Raw genomic sequence first — 24,999 nt, 5'->3', positions numbered from 1 at the left:
AAGATGAAGTCTACCGAGAAAGGATTTACAGCTCAGTCCCCAAGGCTCAACAGAGCAGACAGGGCCAGCTGGTTCTCAGACCACAGGAAGGGCTTGTGGAGTTTGGAGGAAATTGGCCCCAGTGACCCCCTTGTTTCTCACCGAGCTCAGCTATCCATGGGAAGCTGTTCGGACAAAGGGAGTAGACACAAGAGTCGCTCCAGGTGTTACGTGGCCGTCTGTGGAGCTGCTTAACTGAATCGTTGGTGTGACCTTGTTATTCTGCAAGGAGCCTGGAGGGATTCTGGACCTGAGAACAGGGGTTCTAGAACCTTCTCCGGTCTGGCCGAGCCCACTCCACAGACGGGATTGGTCCCTGACTGCACCACCTGAGAAGATCCCTGGGGAGAACCTTCCTCAGAGCCAAAGCAGAGGCCCCACGTTTGCGAGAATGCTTCCCAGGGGAGCCCTTGTCCACAGATAGGACGGAGGATGCCTGGATCCTGGCGGCCACCACAGGGTTCCTGTCCACGGCTGCCACCTCCCCTCACGTGCTGGTGAAATCATAGGTGCTTTACACTGTGGTTCGTGTTTTGCAGATGGAGAAATGGAGGCACAGGGAAATTAAGTAACTTCGCCTCAGTCCCAAGCTGGGGAGGACCAGGAAGAGAACGTAGAGGGACCCTGACTCCGGGCCTGTGTCCTGCCCACGGAGCCACGCTGCCTCCCTTCCTGGAAGAGAAGACGCCCCACAAGGTACAGTGTGGCCCCTTCCCCCTGGTGGCATGAGGTCCGCACCAGGCGGGACAGCCCTGTCCACACCGGGTGAACTCACCCTGGTGGCTCATGGTCCACATGGGGCGGGACAGCCCCGTCCACACTGTGTGCACTACTGACCAGGGTGAGATGTGGCCTAGACCACTACTGTCAGTACAACCTCCTCCTCCCAGGACGGGAGCTCTCGCTCCTCCCCAACCCCCTGCTGTTCCTCGCCCGCCGTCTTCCCTGCACCAGCCCAAGAGTGTGTCTGTTTGGTCCTCCCGCTGCCCCATCCGCCTGCCCGCTTCTCCTGTCCACTGCCTGTCCCCCTCCGCGGAGCAGACCCACCCTGTCCTGGGCTTGACAAAAGAAAGAGAGACACTTTCTTCATCCCCAGAAGCTGTTTTGGGACCCCCTCTCCCTCGCTGCCCGTCCAGTGGAGCCTGTGGAAAGCAGGCTGCTGTCCCAGCTGCCCCGAAGCTCCACTCAGATCCCACACTGACCTCACGAGCACCGGCTCCAGGGGTGTTGGGGCGGGAGGGGCTTTAAGCACCAAGCAGGCCCACATCCCAGCATCTGTGCACGGAACTTCCACGGGTGGACCCCAGCAACGCGGTGCTGCCCACGCTCGTCCACTCCCTAGGGGGCTTGACGTGGGGACCAGTGAACTGCTCTCAGGGCTCCCCCCAGAACCCTGTGGTCAGAACTAAGTGTGCCTTCCTCCCCCTCACACCCCTCTAGAACTTTCTCTCTTGCTTTCTGCCACATGCTGTTTCTTTCGGTCCCTTCCCAGCACTCGGAGAGCCCCATCATCTTCGGTTGCTGCGTGGTATCCCACACCTGCCCCCCGAGAGCCCGGACGTGACGTGGGTCTCATCGGTGGCAGAGTTCTTCCCTTGAGGAGGAACCCTGACCCGCATGTGGTGTCCCAATAGTGACAGCCTAGTGAGGGCAAAATGACAAGCAGCCACGCAGCTGAGGTCACGAGACAGCGGGGGCCAGCATGCCGTGCTGCACACTCTCACCTTCCCCCGGGGGGTTAGGAGCTCGCCCGCCCACCTGGCCCCACCTGGTCCCAGTGGGGACCCTGTCCTGCCTGTGTCCTTTCTAGCAAACTGAGGCTCCAGGGCCAAAGAGATGCAGTAAATGGAAGAACCCACGCTTCGTGCTCGGGGTTCCAAGTGCAAACCCTTCTCCCTGAAATTCATGAACGTCTCCCATTGAATCATTTCTGAAACACTTTAATTTCTGAACATTTCCTGCGGAATTGTGTGGTTCCTCTTCCCCTGAGCACAGAAACGCCTCCCACGTAGATAGAAGCTTCTCTAATTCGTCTTTTTTCTTTTAGCTTTGTTCTCTTCTTAAAAAAAAAAAAAAAACCAAGGAAAATAAATTTTTAAAGAAAAACTGGATTTTAAATGTACAAGTCCCCAATTATACGATAAATAAGTCACAGGGATGAAAAGTTCAGCGTAGGCAATGTGGTCCGAAGGATGGAAGCTTCTCATGGCGACAGACGGCGACCGCACACCCAGGAGCCTTTCACAACGTGCACGGACGTGGGGCCGCCGTGTCCCGCTCCCAAAACAGTTTTGTATATTGAATATACTTCAACTTAAAAAGAGGAACTGGCTTAGAAAGTTACAAATTAGAAAACCACCAGGATCATTTGAAACACTTATACAAATGGACCCTTCTATTACTATTTCTCTAGATCAAAACGTGTTTGAATTTTATTTTTTGTGTTTTATCACAATTCCGGTCCAGGGGATGCGGAAGGGAAGTCAAACGCAGCCTCTGCTAATGAGTGCAGGACGTTAATTACTTCTTCTAGAAGCTGTTTGGTCACGTGCGGGTTGTACATCCCTCTAAAGGGTCGCGTGGTCTCTCACTGCGCGGCGGCCTGAGGGGGTGCAAGGGACTGAGCAGGTGCTCACAGAGAAGGGGCCGCGCTTGTCTGTGGGCTCATGCGGCAGAGGGTGTGGAGTGGACGCTACGCGAGGCTGCACCGCAGCCCGGAGGAGGACGGGCCGCTGAGGAGGGGGCCCAGCTGCCCCTGAGAGGGCCCAGGAGGCCCCGGGCACTGACGTGAGGGCGGTGAGCCCCCAGGAATCCACAAGCAAGCCCTAGAGCCCGGTGGCTCTTTCCGAGAGGCTGACGGGGTCACCCGCCTCCTTTCACATGCGTGGGGGGATGCGCAGTGCGGGGAGACATGCCCACCAGCAAGATGGGCAGAGATCGACGCGCAGGTGCAGGAGGAGCTACTGCAGATCCACGGGGACGTTGTAAAACTAGGCAAAGGGTGAGCAAGAGAAAGCAGAACCAGAAGCAGAAAGCAGGGGGCGCGGGCGGGAGAAGACGCGGAGCCTCCGCGGTGGTCGGGGAAGGAGAGCGTGGGCAGCGATGAGATACGACGCTCACGCGGCAGAGACGAGGCCCCGCGCTCCGCGGCTGTCGGCTGTGGGAGACACAGGGACAGTCACGCGTGTCTGCACAGCGCATGGATCTGCGCATCTTCTGGAAGGACTGACGATGTCCTCCTAGAAAACCGTGTTACGGAAATCCGCAGAAGCCGCGTGGGCTGCTCCTGCGCTTCTCTTTGCAGCAGAATAAAACCGAACGGTGCCGTGAGTGAGGGAACTTCCGGAGCTGGATGGCAGATACGGCACAGGACACTCCTTCTGGGAATTTCGACCCAGCATCCGGAAACACGAGCTGAACCCACGGGCCTTGGCCGGGAGCGAGCCGGAGTTTTCGGAAGTGAAAGAAGCAAGCGCGAGCGTGTGTGGCGTGGGGTCCGCGCGTGGAGGCCGTGGGACGCGCTCTGCGTTCACGAAGCTCCAGGCTCTGCACAGAGCGCCACCGGCGCGGAGCTGGCTGGAGGATAGAGGGCTCCGCGCGGCTCTACCCCCGCCGCACCCTGGAGGCGTCCCCATGTGTCCCCTCTGCCCATCTCCCACCCGGTCCTCAGGAGAAACAGGGAAGACAGGCAGACGCCGCTGCTGACTGAGGCAAGGGAGCGCGTCTGCAGGGAAGCCTCGCGGGTTCTCAAGCTGGCGACGCCACGCGGGAAGCGGGAGGACGGTGTCACAGCGGACGACGCGACGGAAAGGGTCCGGCATGGACAAGATCATCCCTGTGACCTGCCCGAATTGTCAGGGTTTGAACTCGTGCCGCACCCACGCGGGGGAAGGCCTGGCGGTGAAAACCAGAACGTGAGGAGTGATTTGACGGAGGAACAGAGTAAAGACGAAAGTCAATGTGATCTTAAGGTTTCCAAAGGGAGGGACAATCACTTCATTTATTCAGTAAATCTCAGCTGGGACCGACGCTAGGACATGACAAGGTCCCTGCTCTTGAGGTCTTGCCACTCAAGGAGTGGCAGCCGACCCACCAGTGGCTGAGAGAGCCCCACGCAATGCTGAGGAGGGGAGCAGGGAGGGGGTGGACGCAGGGACAGGGAGGAGGGACGCGGTGGTTCGGGAGCCCCTGTGCAGACAGAGAGGCTGACCGCGGCTCTTGGATGGGCCCGCTGGAGATGGCTATGCGGTGGAGGCCCCTGCACGTGCGGTCCAGGCTCCCGGAGCCCGCGGTCAGGGCACTGTAGGCACATCCCCGGGGTGTGGCTCGGGGACGGAGCCCTGCAGGAGTCCGGGAGGCCGAGGCTGGCGGGAAGCCAGCAACAGCAGCAAGTGCTGTCCTGAGGGATGAGGATCCGTGAGGTGGTGGGGCTCTAGGACACCGTCACTGCCAACCTGTGCCGTGTCACCCAGCAGGATGCACCCACCTGAAAGGTCTCGTTACACAGTGTGGCAGCAAAAGAAGGAGAGAGGGGGTGATTGCTAAAGTCAACAGACTTCAAGGGCAGAGGGGGCCTGAGCCTAATGGAAAGCAGAAGAGCCAACTGAGAGGAGCAGATGGAACATTCTAGAAAAGAGGGCATGGGGGGGGGAGCCCCCCAGAGTCCCCTGCTGGGAAAGAGATCCCCAACACCAGGGATGGTGGAGGCGGTGTCATTGAGGGTGTAGCCTAGGGCCGGGAGCAGTCTAGGAGCCCAGCCATGCTATCTGTCCTGGATGGCGGACGCTGGCCCAGCTCTTCCACCTCCGTAAGTCCTGGCCTTTGCCATCCACCGGTCACGCCAGCCACTACCAGGCAGGAGCCAGAGGACACAGGGAGCCTGTGTGGCTCAGCACCCAGCCTACGGTCAAGATGTGGAGGTGGCCAGAAGAGTCCTGAAGGCAGGCTGGCAGTGAGGGGGTCAGAAAGAGGCAGATACCAGGCAAGCATGGAGCACCCCGCTCATGTAGGAGCAGAGACGCAAGTCAGAGGACAGGGGTGGCAACGGGGTCTCCTGACGGGAGGACCGGGCTAGCTAGATCTACAACGGCCTACGGTCGTGGATTTGCTGCTCTCCCTGCCCTAAGACCGAGCAGCATGTGGAAGGGACACAGTGACCGCCTTGCTCTGCCTGAGATGCAGAGCTGGATGCCCGGAGCCCTGGACACCTGGAGCCCTGGTTGCCAGGAGCCCCTGGATGGCCAGAGCACTGGACACCAGAACCCTGAATACCCAGAACCCTGGACAGCCGGAGCCCTGGACCCCCGGAGCCCTGGACAGCTGGAGTCCTGGACCCCCGGAACCCTGGACAGCTGGAGCCCTGGACGCTGGAGCCCTGGACCCCCGGAACCCTGGACAGCTGGAGCCCTGGACACCTGGAGCCCTGGATGCTGGAGCCCTGGATGCCAGAGCCCTGGATGCCCAGAGCCCTGGACTTTGTGTGAACCCCGCACAGCATGCTCGGCTGACCAGGTGACGCCTGGCCCTTCACACTAATGCTCTTTGGCTCCATGGAATGAGTTTTCCCAGAATGCTGGCAAAGCCGTTTTCTCATTCCATCTCCCAATGTCCCCCGGACCCACATGGCTGCTATGACCCACACACTTAGAATTTAGAGCCTGGGGATGCGCCCGGTTAGCTCTGTGTCCAGGGTCGTGCAGCTGCAGGGACAGAGGAGGACTCTGGCTCGGGGTCAGCGCCGGGTCCCGCGCCTGCCCACGGCTCTGCGCTGCCTTCCTAACCCCACATGACTGTGTCGGCATCTCGCGCTTGGTCTGGTAGTACAAGATTTTGTTCGTGTGTCTGTCCTCTCAGCGATTTGCCAATTATTTAAGGTATTTCATTACAAGAAATGGCACACACGTAGAGGAACCACTGTTTAGTCTGTAAGTATTTGTGAGTCTGTAAACAGCCACCCTACGGGGGGAGTGAGGGCCCTTGCCCACGGGTGGCCGGGAGGGCGCCGTAAACTCCCTGCAGCAGCAAGGGGACAGGAGGGACAGGGTGGGACCGGCTGCGACCTGACGGGAGGCTGACATTACAGGTGCCCCACAGGCTGAGATGGACAGTTTGATTTCAGATCATAATTGTCTGAAAAACCACCAACTCCAAGTCACTAAAATGACCTCCCCCATCTTTTTTGAAAATGCATTCCCTACTGAGCATTTGTGAACAGCCCCTTCCTTTGTAGAATAGCCCCTTCTAGATAATGTTCCACTTTTTTTTACTCCTTTTCTTTGTTCTTTCCATATTTTCAGAAAGGTTGCCCCATAGCCACCTGATTTTTAAGGGAACTGAGATATTTCTACTCAGAGCAACATGGCCCGTGGTCATCAGGCAATGCTCTGGGACAGGTGCCATGTGAGGGGCAAGGGAACACGAGGATGCCCTCGTTCCCGTCCCAGACCACCCGCGCTGACCTGATGGGCTGGGTCTCCCCTGCCCCCCTCTCCTCTGCCTGCCTCTCCCCTGCCTGCCTCTCCTGGAGCCCTGGAGCCCCAGAGAGCCAGCCTTGTATGGGATGAGCCGTGTCCTGGATTATTGAAAACGTTTAGCTGGATTGGGGGAGCTCAAGGCCCCAGGGTCACGTGTGTGCACACACACCCACACCCGAACCCCCCCACACACGCGTGCATATTTTAGGTTTTGTAGCTACGACTGAGCTCGTGGCCCCAACAGTTTTTATGGAGACTCTGCTCCCGGGCTGTGCGCCGTTGCCCTGGTCCGGGTCCACAGAGGCCACGGAAGTGCTGGTGCCCCGAGAGGTGATTGCAGACACAGCCCAACACCGCCCTGTGTCACAAGGGATGTGTGTGCCCAGAGTGTGGATATCGTGGGCATCTCTGCTCTCCATGCCTTTGGGGAACCTCACCTGGGAAACGGAAGAAGGAAGCTTTTCTCACGTACCAGGGACTGTGCACGGTTCTCTCATGGAATGACTTTATTCAAGCCTCTCAGCAGCCCAGGGAGATAAGTAGGAACTTCACAGAAGAGAGAAGCACGATTCGCAAACAGGACTCTGCCCAGCTTCTCACGGTTAGTAAACGTGGAGCCAGCTGTCACACCACCGGCCACCTGCCTCTGAGATGCGTGTCCCCGGAGACGAGCAGGGACCACTGCTGACACAGAAGGCCCTGACGTGGCCTGCCCTCCCGTCCGGGCAGCGGGCAGGCTTCGGGAGCCGTGCTTCCTGTCTACTGCCGGAGAGACAGACCCACCAATGATCAGAAGACCCTCGTCTCACGTGTACCCCCCCGACCCATACTCCTGGGTCAGGCCCTGCCGTGTGCTGGCACTGGGAGGCCCTGGCAGTGCCCGTGGCTGGAGGGGAGGACAGAAGCGGAAACGAGCAGCCACGACAGGCTGTGATTCCTATGAAAAGCACCACAACATCTGTGCATGCTTGTTTGCAATAACTTACAGAAAAAACAAGGGGAAATTAAAGAAAAGTGACTCCAAGAAGAGGGGTGGAGAGAAAACTGAATTATTAAACTTGGAGCCAAAGTTCCTGAGCTGGAGACCCAGCTAGCCGCCCGAGGGCCGGGCAGGTGGAGGTTCAGCTGCCACAGGCGCCACAGGCCCTGCTCCACGGCTGACAGAAGCGTGTGTCCGCGGCCCAGTCTTGAGAACCAGGACGGGAAGTGCATTCTATAGATTCCCATGAGATCCTACCATAGCCATGACTCTTCCAGGCCCTGGGACATAGACGTGCTGCCTTGCTTTCCTCAGACTCGGGTATGCCCGAGGGCAGAGACCACCAGGCAGGAGCAGGACAGTTGGGCAGCTCACACACGGGGCACCAGCCCTCCCAGGCCCAGCCCAACGGAGCTGCCACTACAGAGAGAAACAGCCCATGCCTGATGGTGGGCCAAGCCATAGCAGGGAACAGGCTGGAAGAGGCATTCAGGCTGTGGTGGCTGTCGTGGGAAAGCTGTCTCTCTAGCTGGCTGGGCAGTGTTTCCAAACCCTCCTACTTTTCCAGAAAAATCAGGAATCCAGATTTGGATATAAAGTCTCCAGAGTTTTAGGTATTAGCTTGATGTGTTAAGCACTGGGAACCTGGCACAGCAGTACGGGTCCCGCCTCCTGATTCTCAGGCCGTAAGGTTCATGCCCTCTGTCCTAAAATCTGACTCTTGGCATTTTCCTTCCAGAACTTGCTGGCAGGACAAAGTAGTCAGCAATAATAGAAACAAACTCAAATCCACAAATCCAGTTTCCGACACAGATGCAGGCTTCTGTTTTTTCATTTGGGGCCAAAAGAGCAATAGTTTTTGCCAAAAAATAGTATTTAAAAATAAAATTTAAAAATAGCATTTGAAGGGCCCCGGACTTGACATTTGGACTCAACCTCTGGAAACAGGCACCCTCCAGCTAGGCTGTTCCGCTCGTGAGAGGAAAGACCTCGCTGGGCTGCGAGCACCGTAGTGAAACACGAGCTAAGCTCCGACGTCCTTGGCTGGGAGAGAGCTCCCAGAGCTGGGTGCCCCTGCGCTCCCTGGGGCCTCCCGTGCTGGCCAGCCGAGACACACGCTGCCACTCTGCCCCTGGAACCGGCCCTCGGGGCTGTCGGGCCTCGTCTCCCCGATAGAAACTGGGAAGCGGACTTTTTACGGATAGAAAATTGCCAGGTCACCCAATAAGAGAGACATCCAACAGGAGTTATTTGTTAAAAGCCACTGCCTTTAGCTCCCTGGAGTCACCTAGAAACCTTCGAAATTTGAGTTTGTTTCAAATGCTCCACTAGGGTCACCGGCCCCCACATGGCTGAGAGGAAGCGTCGTTTGGCCAAGGACACCTTGGGCTCTTGACAAGCTGGACCCCAGTCTCAGAGGTTGTAGAAATCTCCTCAGAGCCTTCAGCTTCCTGCCGACAGGAAGTCCAGTGCGTGTGCACACAGACCTCCGTGGCCACGGCCATCGCCCCCGCGTGCAGTGCATTGCGTGTGCACACAGACCTCCGTGGCCACGGCAGCACCACTCGTGGAGCCCTGCGCGCTTGTAGAGAAGCAGAGGAGTCTCCTTCCTCGTGGTGGGGGTGGGGGGGAGATATTTCTCTGCTCAGCTCTTTATTTGTATTACAGAAGGTTTAAAACTGTAATCAAATTATTAACAAACAGTAATTAAATAATCACGCTGACCAAGCGAATCATTAGCTCCCTGTAATTCCTTCCTTCATTCATTAATTTGCTTTTACCAAAACGTAGAGATTCCTGCTGTTAGCCTGCGAGCCTTCCTGCCACGTGTCCACGTGCCTGCAGGGTGAGACCTGCTCTTTTTTGCCAGTTCTCTCTGCTGTCGGAGGGCTTGGGGGAGCTCTCTCGCCTCTGCCAGGCCCAGCCCTGTCCCCCCGACACACAGGCTGGTTCATCTGCAATGCCCAGGGCTTGGCACGGGGCCCTCTGTGCAGGTGCCCCAATACACAGCACCCCTGCACCATCCTCTCACAATTCCTGGGTCGAGATGACACGTTTCCCCTCAGGGGCTCCTATTCAGGACATTTTTATTGCCAGCCATCATGGCAATGATTGCGCGTTTCTTAGGATTTTGCTTAGGACTTGTTGCATTACTTTTATTTTTATTATTTTTAAAGATTTATTTGTTTTAGAGAGAGACAGGAGAGAGTGAGCGAGAGTGGGGAATGGGCAGAGGGAGAGACAGTCTCAAGCAGGCTCCCTGCTGAGTACAGTCACGACCCTGTGGTCAGGGCCTGAGCCAAAATCAAGGGTCGGACACTCAACGGACTATGCCACCCAGGCACCTAGCATAACGTTGTGTTATTTTTCACATGTTAAGTCCCAAACCAGGGGCAGACGTGGATTAAGGGTGTGGCCCGTGCTGCCCGCAGGATTTCCTTCTGGGGTTCCCCAATGTTATCACCCAGGGTGACAGTTTTGAGCCCTGAGAGCAAGCACGCGTCCCACGTTTCCAAGGCTGCTCTGACTGGAGCTGTCCCAGCTCCGTGTGCCAGAAAAGACCCTGGATGTCCGAGAAGGTCCAGGAATCCAGCTTTGAAGTCTTGCCTCCCAGACCGCTCTTGTCCTTCAGGAGACGGCATCAATGTCACTTGTCAGGCCACAAATCTATACGTTTTCTTTTGAAAATGTGGCCCCTCCTCCCACAGCACTCAAGCGGCATCCACCTGCATGGCCCCGGGTGCACCCAGCGTGGGGTGGTGAGGACGGGTCTCCCAGAGTTCTCGCAAGACCAAGCAAAACACGGGCCCTCATCATAGACGCCCCGCTTGCCCCCTGGCTTCCACATTCTCCCACCTCAAAGCTGAGCGTCCACGCCTACAGCGGCCGCTGGGAGCCTCCATCTGGGGACCAACTAGCAGAGGCTGTCAGTGGAGGCAGGAGTCCAAGGACAGCATGACACTTTACCATCAAAACTTGACTTGTTTTCTGCATGAACATCTACCTTTCTAGGGCCTGACGACAGGCAACTGGCAGAGAGCAAGGCTGCTGCTTCCCTGCCCCGTGGCCGTTGTGATGGTCGGTTTCATGGAGCCACGTTTTGGTAATGACGTTCTGAATTTTTTTGTGCGCCACCTTCTTAAACTCAATGACGAGTTCACACCATAATGAGCCCCCAAATATTCTCATTCTAGTGAGCGTCAGATAGGTTCATTTCTATGATATCCTGCGTCCCCGCAGTGGGTGACGTGTCTGACACGGGTCCTGCAGAGCTGGGCTCCCTTCTGGGTCACTGTGGCACACTCCGCGCTGTGGCCCTGGGTGGAGGGGGCTTTGCTGCGCCTGCATTTTCTCCTCCGCTCACACCGGTCCTATTTCCCGTTTCCTCTCTCCTGTGCCGACGGCGCCAAGCTTCCACTCTCCAAGCACGTGGACTAAGGTGATGGGGTGACGAGGCCACGGGCCTGGGGCCCGGGCCTCCTCCTGCTGAGGACGGCTTCACTGGTTGCCAGTCTTCACTGAGAAAGTTCGGGAAGGAAAAGGAAAAGTGGGAGCAGACCAGCCAAGACTCTTCCACCTGACTCACCTGCCCCATCTTTCCTCATTTCCATCCTGCGAGGTTGAGCAGCGGCCGCAGAGATAGCCACAAGCCAGGCGCCTGACCCGTCCGTCTCTCCTAACTTGGCAACTTCTTAACAATATGCCATCCTGTCACTTACTATAAACACTGGACAGAGCTCCTGAAATTTAATGTATTTGCACTCCATTAAATTCACTAAAACCAGGACGCTTTGTTGCGCCGGGGGAAACGAGTTTCCGTTGCTGTAGAACCTCTTCAAGGCGACAAGAACGTGGAATGATTCTTGCCGATCTTACAGACGGTATTTTAGGAGCAGAGACGTCCCTGAGTCTGTGTGGGGACGTGGAGGGAGGGGAACAAGCACGGGCGCGCGGTCTGATCCGCACTCTTGGTCTGGCAGACGCTCTGGCTTCTCTGACGTCCTCGCGAGTCACGCGTCTTAGTCAGTGAGCTCCACCTCCTGCTCGCGCGCAGCCCAGTCCTCCTGACGGTGCTAATGAGTGAGACGACCCGGTGCCAAGCTGCCGGAGGTGAAAGGTGGGGTCTGGCTAATTGACAAAATGAGTAATTGCTTCCCGAATAACGGAGGGGCAGCTCCGGGGGAGAGCACCCGGGCTTAGCCGTGTCCCACCCGAGCCCCGCGTCGGGGGACCCTGCCCGAGGAGGCGGGCTGCGGGTGTGCAGCGTGCAGGGGGGCCGTCAGCCGACTCTCGCAGAGCCGGGACCCCTGGCGCCCCTCCCTGGGGCTCGCTGCTGTGGCCCGAAGTGCTGCTTGCTGCTGGGAAGCGGCCTCCAACCGCGGACAGAACGTTGACGGACGTATGAGTTTTTGCCGAAGTTAGTATCCCGTCATCTTCATGAGGCCTCAGCCTGACGGAAGCGTGCGCGTGGGGTGGGGCCGGGGTAAAGTTACACACTCGGTCCTGACTGCGAGTGCAAACCGTCCGTGGTGTAAGAGAGCTCGCTCTTCAGTCATCTGGTGGCTTCTGTGGGTTCTAAAGCAAATGTCTGACATTGGAGACTTTCCTTTAAGTATAAAACCCCTTCCGGCTCCTAAGAGAAGCCTCTCGTTACCCTAAACACAGGCACCAGACTTACAGACGCAAGTGCTCTTGCCAGGCAGGAGGGAGGGCTCGCTGTCTCGGTGTGGTCTCCTGGCCGAGGCATGTCACCTGAGCTGTGACAGCGGTGCCCCCGGTCTCCGGCCCCGGGAAGCGCAAACGTGTTCATGCCGTCATGGTGTCGTCCCCGGAGCTCCTGCCCGGGTCTCAGGGCCCCAGAAGAACAGTCTCCCGGGACGCGTCCGAGGGCGGCCGCCTGCGGAGGGACAGCCGTGGGACCACAGCAGCCCACCTGTGGGGGTGGTGGGCAGGCCCAGGGTCCCTGAAGAGGCCCACGTGTGGACGAGCACGTGGTGTCCGGCGACCTTCGACCACACGCTGGTCGGGGTACATGTCGGGGATGGAAACTGCTCCCTCCGCTCTGGTGATGACTTCCACGCTTTCCGCTTCACCTGAGCCTGCCGGCGTCCGCGCCCCGAAACACGAGTCAACGCAGAACGTAAACCACTTCGAGCTCTTCCGTTTTGAGTTTCTTGGCAGATGGAGAAAGAAAACCCCCATTTGCTGCGTGTGGCCTGTGCGTTGGGTGTTTTGCAGGACTGTCTTACGAAGTACAAGGAACCCATACACGGAGCAGAACACATTCGAGAGGCTGAAACTTCACACAGGATGAGCCCGGAACCGGCGAGGACAGGAGTGGCCGGGGGGCCCGCCGCAGTCCCGGGCCTGGCGAGCGCACCCCAGGAAGGCTGTTGCAGGGTGCGGGGAAGGAGTTCGTGTGTTAATGAGTGATTAGTGGCAGAGGTAACTGTATCTGGAAGGAAATAAGGTTGTCCTTCTATATGGACAAACATATGTAAAAAAATGGGTTAAAAATCGAAACATAAAAAATAAAATAGTCTTACACAACCATATGAGCAATTAGCTAACAAGGCCGCGTGTTTCAATATCAGACCCACAGAGGAGCGGCAGCCTCAGCCCCCTTGGTGGCAAGTTCTGTCCTGAGTTACAGCCAGTACGGGGCAGGGGGTGGGGCTCTCAATGCAGGTTTGCCATCAGAGGCTGTGGAGGGCACACGGGGTGACCTGTCCGTGGTGCTCCTGGAAGGCACCGAGTGGCCTACACTCTGAGCCCTGTCCCTCCTCGGGGCCCCAGAATGTACCTGCAAACCTCAGGGTCTTTGCACATCCCCTCCCCTCTGCCTGGAACATGCCCCCCACTTTTAAACCTCAAACTTGCAATTAACCTTGAAAACTCAGCTCAAACTGCCACCCAGGAAGGCCCGCTTTCTCTTGCAGAATGGGTCAGACACCGCACCGCCAAGCTCCTCCTGCCCCAGGGAGAAGAGCCCCCACTGCTCTCCTCTAGCTCCAAATTAGCACACAGCTTGACTTCCCTAAAGAATAGGGTTCCACTGCATCATCTCTGCATCCCTGGTCCTTCCTGTGACGGGCGCACAGTGAGGCTGAGTGTGACACGGACGCTTCCCCATCACTGTCCTGAACGCTAGTACTCGCTGGCCTCACGCCGTGGGAGCCCGATCTGCTTTGCTACCGTTTTGCACTGTTTGGAAACTGTACCCGCGCAGAGGAGTGATTTTGGAGCCCCGACGTGATCCCAGCGCGTGCTGTGGACGCTCTCCGCAGAGCGTCAAACCCTGCCTGCCCTCGGGGTTCCGGCTGTGTGGAAACAGCAGAGGAAGGGCAGGTCACCAGAAGAGGGGCCACGAGCTGCTGCGTCACGCTGACTTTCCTTGACCTGTTTCTTAAGTGCTGCTTCCCCGTCTCTCTTCCCTGGACGCCTGCTTTCCCAGAGTGAGCTGTCGCCCACGGAGGCTGGCACGGGGCTCCTCGAATCTCTGCTCACCCGCCCCAAGCTCCTGCTCCCTGCGCCTGCTCTCCAGCGGCCGCTGATGGGTTTTTTCCTAAAATGCCCTTGTGGGGCACCTCCCAGCCCGTGTTCCGTAACACCCGCTAGGTCAGCAGGGACCCTCCCCCCAGGTCAGCCAGGCCCCTGGAGCACCCCCTGCACCCCCTCCCTGTGGCCCTGGCCCCACACTGCACAGCAAGCCTTGCTGTGTCCCCTTGCTTGTCCCGCCTCCCCAACCCGCCCGCTCCCCAGAAAACAGATGCCCTCACTCGTTCGTGCAACAGCTTGTCTACCGGGGTCTTCTTTTTTTTTTTTAAAGATTTTATTTATTTATTTGACAGACAGAGATCACAAGTAGGCAGAGAGGCAGAGAGAGAGAGAGGAGGAAGCAGGCTCCCCGCTGAGCAGAGAGCCCAATGTGGGGCTCGATCCCAGGGATCATGACCTGAGCCGAAGGCGGAGGCTTAACCCACGGAGCCACCCAGGCGCCCCATCCGATGGCCCTTCTGAAACCCCACAGCTTTCCCGGCGAAGCGTTTCCTCAGGGACGCGCCTCACCTGGGCTCTTCCCTCCCTCAGGTTCCGGGTTTGTTGAGTCCTGCACAGCAGCTCTGGTAGAAGCTCTGAGGCTCATTCAATGAGCTGCTATTCCTTTAGGGGTTTTTCCTTGGCTGCTGCTGGGCTCCGCACACAGCAGAGTAAACTAACTCGGTGGTCGGTCGTCAGGAATGCTCCGTCGGGGGCTGCCAGGCCCGCGACAGGGCTCCTTGCTGTCCCCTCTAGAGGACGGTGCCTTGCAAGCAGCTTGTCGTAAGGCAGAGCGGCCCGCGCACCGCCCCTCGGGGTCTGACGGAGCCCTGACGCCTCACGACCTTTCTGCACCTGGTCGTGACCCCCTTGTCCTGACGTGTGGGGGAAATGACCTGTGCTTGGGAGACATTTTGAGGTGCCCTGGTCTTCTGCCTCGGGGGACCTTGGATGGGCGAGGATGTCACAGATGGGGGAGGCGTCCTGTCCTTGTGACGGGAGGAGGTCGTCCTTGTGGCTCTTCTCTCGCCAGCCCGTCTGCCGTGTGGAGCGGAATTCTCCCAGCGCTCAGCTTCGCCGTGTGGAACTGACTCTCACGTGTGGGAATATTTGCTGTGTTGGTACACGGCCCCACGGCCACCTGTCCCTCAGGGGTCCCTTGGCTTAAAGATGATGTGTGAAGGGCGCCTGGGTGGCTCAGTGGGTTAAAGCCTCTGCCTTTGGCTCAGGTCATGGTCCCAGGGTCCTGGGATCGAGCCCCGCTCAGGCTCTCTGCTCGGCGGGGAGCCTGTTTCGCCTCTTTCTCTCTGCCTGCCTCTCTGCCTACTTGTGATCTCTGTCAATAAGTGAATTAAAAAAATCTTTAAAAAAAAAAAAAAAAGATGATGTGTGAGCCAGTGGCTGGGTTTCAGGGTCCTGGACCGAAAATTCTACTTGGATGACGTTGGGCAGGTCACACCTATAAATTAGGGACAACAGAGATACTTTTCTCACAAAATTGTTGTGAGGACCCGGTAAGGTGATACAGGAAAATGCTTTGTCATTGCCAAAGTGTGAGCTGTGTCCATTCCTAGCAGAAGGCCCGCGTCCCTGGGATCCATCCGAGCACCTCAGACCACAGCGGGCGGTGACTGCATCCAAAACCAAACGGCACAGAGTCGGGCCCCTGGGTTCAACACGTCCTCCTCCTGCTCCCGCTTCTCCTAATGGTGTGATCAGATTAGCCTTTCGGTTCCAGACGGCATGTACGAACCTTCCTGCACACACCACATCTATCTCTATGTTCTCGGTACAAACGAGGCAGCTCAGAATTAAGCCAGACCCATCCTGATGCATCTTTGCAAAGCTTAAAGCGTCTGCTCCTGGGGCTTCATCGGAGGTGGCCCTGGTGCGCAGGGTGGGGCCCCGGGACGAAGCGTTCCTGTGGGGTGGAGGTCTGCTTGGTGTTTTAAGTAACACAGCTAGCTCGCCGGATGCCTCCCTCCCCCACGCCTCTCATACAGGGCTCCCCCACCGCCGCCAAAATGCCGGGGCTCGGCCGTGTCCCGCGGGCCTTCACGTGCGGGAGCCTTGCCCTGACCGCCTGCCCGTCTCTCCACAGATGGAGGTGGACGCCGAGGAGAAGCGTCATCGCACACGGTCCAAAGGGGTTCGAGGTACGTCCGTGCATCCCCAGGCCCCAGGAAGCCCTTCGGGGGCCCCCTTCATCCTGGGGAGCCGTGTGCCCCATCCGTCCGGACCCCTGCTCTGACCCTACCCTCGATAGCGTTCTGCGGGACCGGGGATTGTAGACCGGGGATTGTGAGCAATGATAAATCTCGATCTCTTTTCCATCTCTCTGCAGTTCCCGCGGAACCAGCTGTACAAGAGCTCTTCAGGTCAGTTCTCAGGGGGCAAAACGCGTCCCCATTAACAACCGAGAAAACCCAGCCTCAGAACAGGCAGACGGCTCTCCTGGGCTCACCGGGGGCTTGTCCCGCCCGGCCGCTCTGATGGAAGACCTGCTGACTAAAAGCACCCCTAGTTGCTCCCCAATTTCTCTCCGGGCGTCCTCCCTCCTGACGCTCCCCAAGCACTCGGCCACCCCCCTCTGAGCAGCACGGCCCCGTGTAATTCCCTCTTTCCCTTTGCAGCTGTCCCACACCTGGCTGTGATGGCAGTGGTCACGTCAGTGGCAAATACGCAAGACACAGAAGGTAATGACCACCTTTTTCACAATGAGCTGTGTACACCGGCTTGTCTAGGGACCCAGACCAAAGGGTGACCTTGAATGGGGGGTGTTCTTGGAAAACAGCGAGTGTTGTCTTTTCTCCTCTCTGACATGAACTCAGCCTGTGACGTCACGTGCATGGTTTCCAGGCAGAATTTGATAACACATAAGATAACACAAATTACTAGCAGCCTTAAACTCATTTTCCCACACACGCAACAGCATGCTAAGAAGCTCCCTCTGCTTCATGGAGACGGCCTGCTTGTCCTTGCCCATTTGTCCATTCTGGTCGCTGCAGCGTGGTAGGTCACAGAGCGTGAATGAGAGTGTGACCTTCTTGATCTTCCTACAGGAAAGGAAGCCCAAGCTGGCACCTAGGCGTCCGCAGGGGGAGGTTAGGGCAGGAGATCTACGTCCAGGCAGATCCCACTGGTGAGCCTTTGGGGCGTGGATGATTATATCATTCCTGTAAATCCTGGGGTTTAGGTCCATACAGAGTTGGGTGTGGGGGACATCTCTGAGAGCAGGTGGCGGGTCATTATCGCCAGGAATGCATCACAGCAGAATCGTGTCATACAGCTCGGGCTGACAGTCATGAAGACATCGATCTTTAGGTTGGCTTTTCCATCAGGAATTTCTTCTTGTGATATTACTGCAGCCATAACTTTCAGTGGAAGATGTTGCTTATGAGGAGTTAGAGATGTTTACAGGCTCTGTAATACATTTTTAGCTAATCTTTCACAGATTCGATTGCTAGGACTAAGGTCATTCGTCCTAACAAGCCATCAGGAACCAAGCCCACGTAATGAAGGCTCAGATGCTCAAGCAGGTGTTTTGGCCACACCTCGGGGTGACCTTCCTTTACTGCCTGACGTTTTATTTCCTTTTCAGCTGAACATTAATTTATGGGTGAAATCAAGCAATTATTTTGATTGTCCTTCAGTAAAATCAAGGGAAAAATTACAAATTACTCCCCAAGTCCCCATGCTAGCATTGAAGGAGATGGAGTTTTTAATGAGCCTCCATGACGCAGTGGTTATCAGACTTCTGTTACATACTAAGGAATGACAGGCTGGTTTTTAAGGGAATTTTGTGATTTAAAACAATAATTTATCATTTTATTATTGGTCCTGTGTATTACAGTAAATTACCAAGCATTGAAGTTAAACAGTTTCTTTAAAGTATTTATGTTGTCTTATAAAGTTATATGCATGTAAACTCTTAGTCTAAAAATTTTTAAAACCACATTGCTTATATTTTCAATGAAAAACAATTTAGCCAACCATGAATGAAATCAAGTTTTCCCTTCATCATGTCTTGATTAGTCAGTAGTTAAACTGTACCATCCTGTTAGTAAAAGATACGATTACGGTTGGCTAAAAAATTTGGATTAGATGTCCGCTAGACATAATTTGTTAATCACAGTTTTTCAGGAAAATCTATAAAGTCTCCAAAGAATCCATTGAAGCACATTCTTATCCCACGTGTGTCCCATGCAGCTGGGGGCGCCCGGGTCCCTGTGAGGTCTCCCTGTGCCATCCAGTCCCTGTGTAAACAGGAACTGAAGCTTGGCTTGGAGATGGCATGAAGACAGCCAGGCTGCATTTTTCTTTGAGACACGGTGCTGGTGTGAGCACAGAACACCTCAAATCTTATGGGAGTGAGGAACGTGGCACACCAGAGAAGGATCACAGAAACAGCCAATGTAGACAGTTTTTCAACAAATGGTTTAAATTAAAAGGCTGTCATAATTTTTACGATGCACCGTATTCTATGTAATTATTAGAATTCCTAATATTTTCGTAGGAATAAGTCATGTGGTGCTCACGGAGGAAGAACAATCTTCCAGGATGGGGACAGGTTCTCGCTTCCTTGGGGCTGCTAGCCAGTCCAGGGGGGTTGGGCAGATCATTTAACACTTACAGACTTCAGTTTCCTTGGTTTTAGAATGAGATGCTTACAGACTTGTTACATAAAACCAAATACACTCAGAACTGACGTCACTGGTGTGCCCGTTCTCAAGAGGAGTGTCAGTGTGGTACCAAGGGAAGCTTTCTGAGTTTTGTTGTTGATGTCTGCGTATTATCAATGGCTTCCTATTGGGTATAGTCGGCACGCCATGCTAGGTTAGTTTCAGGGCTACAATACAGTGATTTGATAACCCTGTACATCATGAGTGCGGCCCCGCCTCTCCCCACATGGCTGTGTTTCAGTAGCGTTGACCCGTATTCCCTGGGCATCCCCGGGACTTCTTTATTCCATAGCTGGAAGCCTACCTCCCATGCCCTTTCACCCATTTTGCCCCTCCCCCTCCTTCCTCCCCTCTGGAAACCACCACTTTGTTCTCTATACCTATGAGTCAGTTGCTGGTTTTTTGTTTGGTTGTTTCTTTGGCTTTTTGTTTGTTTGTTTGTTTTAGGTTCGACATATATTTGCCCTTGTCTGACTTATTTTACTTAGCATAATACCTTCTAGGTCTGTCCACGTTGTTGCAGATGGTAAGATTTTTTTTCTTTTTGTGGCTGAATAATATCCCATTGTGTGTACACACCACGTCTTTACCCATCTTCTGTCAATGGACACTGGGGCTGCTTCTGCGTCTTGGCTCTTGTGGACAGTGCTGCCGTAAGCATAGGGAGCATATATCCTTTTGAATTAGTGTTTTTGTCTTCTTTGGGTAAATACCCAGAAGTGCGATTGCTGGGTCGTAGGGTAGCTCTATTTGCAACTTTCTGAGGAACCTCCATGCTATTTTCCAGAGTGGCTGCACCAGCTTGCGTTCCCACCAACAGTGTAGGAGGCTCCCCTTTCTCTGCATCCTCGCCAACACCTTTTGTTTCCTGAATGGTTAATTTTAGCCATTCTGACTGGTTGTATCTCATTGTGGTTTTGATTTGCATTTCCCTGGTGATTATATATTAACAGTAATTTTCAACCAAGGGATGACGTTTAAATTTTTCAAACTGAAAAGGTGCTTATTGTAGTAGACAAGACTCACGCGTACGTTAACATCTTATGACTGGTGCTGTTTCAAGTCTGTACTATTTCAATCATTTCTGGCTTTGAGAGATTTCCTGCTATGGAAGCTTCTCCCCTCTAACAGCTCTTCTGTATACACACCTGCACACACCCTACAGCACAAGTGTGACCTCTGCTGTCATGTCCCCGCTGAGACCCAGCCTCTGCCAAAAGGACAAGAGTGGCAGCCCGTGTCTTGGTTTTGATGAAATTACGCATCCTTTCGGTCTTTTAGCATAAAATCTTCAGTGAATATATTCCTCTTAGGGATATAATTTCATTTTATGCGCATATCATGTCAGTTCATAGCCAAGTACAAAGATGTTTTACTATATGGACTGATCCATTTATCTGAACTTACAAAAAGTAATTTGAGGCAAGTGGGGGAATCTACAATGTAAATTTTTAAAAAAATATTTTAGGACATTTGGTACCAACTTATAAAATGATACCTACAGGCTAATCTTTATTTTTAGCATAAGAAAATAAGGTAATCAAAATCAAGTGCAATTTCCCTAATCCCGAGTGTCGCTCTGTGGGATGCACACTTGTGCGGACCCGTGGCTGGTCACGTGGCCTCATTGCCACGTGGGCTTCCCATTGGAGCTGCTGGACTTGACGGCTTTGTTAGTGACATTTCCTCAGTATGACTGAGGTGGGGCTGTGGGTCTGTAAGAAACTGGGCCTAGAGCTTAGAGGAGACTCAACCACTGGGCAATATCTATGAGAGGAAAGAATACTGTGAAAAAAGAATTTGTAATTTAAGATCCCAGTAAAAAATGGGGGGAAGGTGGTAGAGCTAATGTTCTAATGCGTGTTTTATTAGACGGTCCACACCGCTTCAGGAACCGTCTGCTGGGGCGGAAGGTGATCTGTCCGTGGTGTTACCTGTGTTCACAGCTCATGGACAGTTTGAGGTTGCTGGTAAGCACATGTACAGCTACACAACTAAAAGTTGAGTCAAGGAGATAAATTAGGGAAAACATAAGGGAAATAGGAACATAATACCAGAAACCCAGGATGTATCAGAGGTTTGGGTATAGTCGTACATTTCGTTTGGCGTCTTCCGGCAGCCGAGGAAAAACGAGAGAAACGAAGGATGGTTTCTGTTATCTGTTAGAAGACTTGCTTAGGCTCCTGAGCATCCACGATAAACACGTCCACACCCCCATATACGGACCAGCGGGGGCCCACGCTCAGTCACTGTCCTGCGCCCTGGAGGGACCAGGCCTCTCATGGGTCTCATCGGTGTAGCAGACACTTGCCTTCAGAAACATCGTTAGTGTCTCGACACGTGAATCTGACTTCTGCTTTTCCCACCTGAGGTTCTATGTTACTGGCATAGGATATGACAAAAACACCATGAACTTTGCCACCAGGGCCAGCAATAGTTCTCCTGCTAGAAACCAAAGTACTGACGCAGGCTCCTCTGGCCACGGTGAGCCCGACCTCTTCCTTTGGGCCCATGGTCGTGTGGCCTTGTGCCGGGCCCAGCACGTTCCGCTCCTCTGAGTGCATGAGTCTTCTCTTAGCGGTGCTTACAGGAGGCTAGAGACAGTCTTGGATCTTGAACCTGGGTCCAAACCCAGGGCTTCCTCTGCACAGGGGAAAACGCACACTTGGGCATCCTAAGTGGGTTTTCCAAAGTCTTAGCCACCCAAGTTCAGGGACAGGAGCTTCCCAAGCTCCCTCGGCTCTCCTCCCTACCACGTCCCCTCCCAGAGCGCAAGCACTGTGACCTGGAAGCATTGGAGGCACCCATGGGTGTAAACAAGTAGCTTCCCACACGCACGCAGCTGTCCCTCCAGCGGGGAGGTGTGGAACAAGTGCCTGGACGCCGCGCACTTGGAATTAGGGAAGTTGCTGGCCTGTGGCTTTGTTGGCAGGTGGGACTCATGTGAACCCCACCAAAACCCCACGCATGCAGTGAATGATGCCACAGTGCAGGGGGTCCATCCCAGCAGAGCCAGACCCCAATCCCCGGGCTGAGGGGAGTGCCACGGGCTAGGATGGGAGGCCCCCAGCATTTTTCGGTGATGTCTCCCAAATCAAGGATGGAGATCTTGAGAAAGGGTGGAGACACGGTGACAGGACAGGTGACAGGAAGCCCCACGGAGAGTCTTCATCTAGAATCGTTTGAATGGTTCAACTACCTGATATAAAGAGATGACGTCATTAACCCGGAGCATTGTCTGAACTAAGATGTGAACAAAATGCCAAGTGCCAAAACATTGTCCGTGGTAAAGACAAAATCAAACAATGTTAGAAAGGAGTGGACCTCTGTAAACTGAATTTATCACCAAAACAGTGGCCAGTTTACTGTTCTTAAAGTTTTTTAAAATTTTTCCCAATACCAGTTAGAAATAGGAACAATAAAAATTTATTTACATCTTTACAGATTAATTCTAAACCACGTACAGGAGTTTAAATTTTAGCCTTTTTTATACTAGTTATACACAGGCTGGAACGTTTGAAATGACTGGATTTGCTTACTCTTTTCTGAATAGCAATTTTTGTAGAAGCTCTCTAACGAGAGGAGAGAGAGACAGAGAGAGAGAGGGAGGAAGCCCTAATGATGATTCATTCTTCACTTCTCTATTTTGTCCCCCTCTGGATTTACTTCTGCAATTTAATGGATTTCATTTATATTTACCCTTCACTTCAATTTTTTAAATTATTTGCTTGTTGAGCACAGGGTCTGATGGAAATTTGACCTGAAATTTAGCGTCAGAGTCTCGCCCACTCAACAAGCCCCAGGCTAGGTGACAGGTGTGGGCGTTCTGTTTAAATCCTCTCCAGTTTAGAAAATCCAGAGTCAAATCAATGGATCTTGAAACTTTAAAATTAAAAGCTCCAAATGGTAGCTTTTCTTTTTTATTAGAAAATCATCGGATTCTCCCTGGCTTGTTGTGCACATTCCTCATTCAGACCCCCTGTCCGTGCAGCTCTGCACCCACCGGTGTGGTCGTCATGGCGGCAGCCGGGGACGAGTGCTCGCCCGTCTTCACGGGAGCTCGTGCTGCAGCTGAAGTCGGGCTTGCTTCCTGATGCGTGCACGCCTCATTTGGATTCTGCCCGCAGCCCAGGGGCTGTATTATTCATGCCTTGACAGAGAGCACTCCCTAAAAGCCTTGGAACAGAGCCAGGTACTGGCGAGAGATAGTGGAGCATTGCGACGTGCAAGTGAGAGAAGCATCTATAATCCAGAAAAAAAAAAAAAAAAGGGAAGAAGGAGAAGAAACAGGGAGGAAGGCAGAGAGAGAAACAGGGATCCTTGTACCTCCCTTTGCCGGTTTTTATATTGATAGAAATTTCATTTGCATTAAAACAAAATGCCCTAAAATAATTGCATTTTTTCCTAAGTACACTTGAAAGTTTAACACAATTTTCCACATTTAATTGCAAAGCTGATTTTAATTAGCAAGGCCCTGCGTGTGAAAAATGAGGATTCACTGGGGTGCGCGGAGCACGCGGCGGTGCTTGCCGGCTTCTCTAATTAATGTATGGCGGCTGTACAACAGGGCGCGCTGCGGGGTGTTTGTGAAACATTCTGTGCACGAAGCCCCTCAGCCTGTCTGCCGTGTTCTACTTCATGAACCCACGAGAGTAAAGAACCCCTTGTTCCTGAAGAGACGTCGCTGTGCCTGCCATCGCCATCACCCCGTCCGTGAACTTTACGGTGTGCCTGTCCTTTTCCTGTTTGTCACTGGCATTATACATCGGACGTTCGGGCGTTTATATTCTAACATCAATTTGATGGCTGCCTCGGCAGCCCCTGGAGGCAAAATTTTGAGACCTCAGGACTTCTGTGTGTGAAGTAGACTCGGAGCAAGTGGGTTCCCAAACTGGTCACTCACGGCTGATTCTTAGTTGTACATGTGCAAACACACGAGCTTCAGGCACGGTCTTTTCAGACTGAGGTAGCTCTTAACCTTTATTGTCACAATATGTCTTTAAGAAGCTCGCTGACCACTATCCTGAAAAAGCAATTTGCCTGCGCTGGTCCGCGGGACGTCTGCCCAGACGGACAGGTCTCTGGCCGTTGCTCGGTCCATTACACACGGTAGAGCACAGTGTGACGGACTCTGTGTGTTTCAAATGGAAAAACAAAACATGTCACACATTGCAGGGCTTATGTGTGCCGCTGACAAACCTAGATATGTTTGAAGTAATTCCATATTCCCAAAGGCCCGTGGGCGTTTTCAGGTAGTGTCAGCAGCCTACACCAGGAAGCGTGCGTACGTGACGTTCACCACCAGTACTGGCCAAGTCTACGTGTAGCCGTTACAATCCTGGTCTCTTTCTCAGCTCGTGATTAACATATAAACACGGCTCTGCGACATGCATACAATATTCATTAGAAATTGGAATGTCCACAGTTACTGTCTTGGGTTTACCCCCGAAACACCCACAGTTCCCTTCTGACCGCCACGGTCTGCGTTGGGATGATGGCAAATACAGGGCGGCCGCTTTCTAGAGGGAATGTGTGGAGAGGCAGGCTCCTGAGGTGGTGAGGAAGGAGGTCAGAGGGGCTGAGCCGCGGGGGCGGCCACCAGGGCTCAGCCACAGCTGCTGGCTCTTCCTCCAGGGACAGCAGGGGCCGACACGGGGCTCCCCATGCTGCAGGACGCACATTCCCCAAGTTAGGGAGGGAGGGTGGTGGCCGGGTGTTGGGGGGCAGGATCGGGGTGGGGAAACCCCCTCGCCAGATCCCAGTGAGCTCAGGCGAGGAGTCCAGGAGCAGCTTGCAGCGTCCGGATTCGGTATCATGACCGATGACTCTGGAGGGACGGCCCGGTGAGCAGCACTGTGACCCGTGCTCACAGACACCCCCCGTCGCTGCCGACACCTGCACGTCCAGGACTCTTGCGAGGGCTGACGTGGGAAGCGCTCACTTCTCCTGCTTCTCTAAACTCGTGTCCTGAAGAGAAAATGGTGCTTCAAACCTCAGACCCCAAAATACGATTGCAACCCCAAACTCCAGCACACTGCTCCTGCCCGAATTAGTAAAAGATGGAGGGAAAAAGTACTCGCTTGGCTCTAACGTCGCGCTACTTCAGTGAGATGTGGGACTTTCCTCTGAAGGGTTTCTGCGTGTCTCATGTAACCTGGAAGCCAGGGGCCGGGAGCCGGACTCCGGGGCTTCTGCTCCATTTTCCAGCACCTCCGTGGCAAAGCTCTCAGCTCCCGTGTGCTTCCGCATCACAGACAGAGAAGGCAGGAGGAGGCCTTTCTAGAAACTT

At 54.4% G+C, this 24,999-nt stretch overlaps 1 protein-coding gene across 8 annotated transcripts in view; it reads left to right on the top strand.

Moving 5' to 3' along the window:
• Positions 1-24,999, top strand: part of MYT1L (myelin transcription factor 1 like) — a 172,509-nt gene that overhangs the window by 31,354 nt on the left and 116,156 nt on the right. For 7 of the 8 annotated variants that reach the window (XM_032866760.1, XM_032866761.1, XM_032866757.1 and 4 more), the window contains exons 2-5: positions 579-735; positions 16,130-16,184; positions 16,373-16,406; positions 16,662-16,724. In XM_032866760.1, coding sequence (XP_032722651.1) covers positions 16,130-16,184; positions 16,373-16,406; positions 16,662-16,724 — 152 coding nt within the window. In that variant the 5' untranslated portion in view covers positions 579-735. The remainder of the gene's footprint in view (positions 1-578; positions 736-16,129; positions 16,185-16,372; positions 16,407-16,661; positions 16,725-24,999) is intronic. The other variant, XM_032866755.1, reaches the window with a different exon arrangement.

The sequence above is a fragment of the Lontra canadensis genome, unplaced genomic scaffold (genome assembly GCF_010015895.1).
Source record: "Lontra canadensis isolate GAN:19392208 unplaced genomic scaffold, GSC_riverotter_1.0 scaffold32, whole genome shotgun sequence".
In the NCBI taxonomy this organism is placed as follows: domain Eukaryota; kingdom Metazoa; phylum Chordata; class Mammalia; order Carnivora; family Mustelidae; genus Lontra; species Lontra canadensis.
The sequence above is the reverse complement of the archived record's forward strand: the minus strand, read 5'-3'. Positions and strand labels throughout refer to the sequence as shown.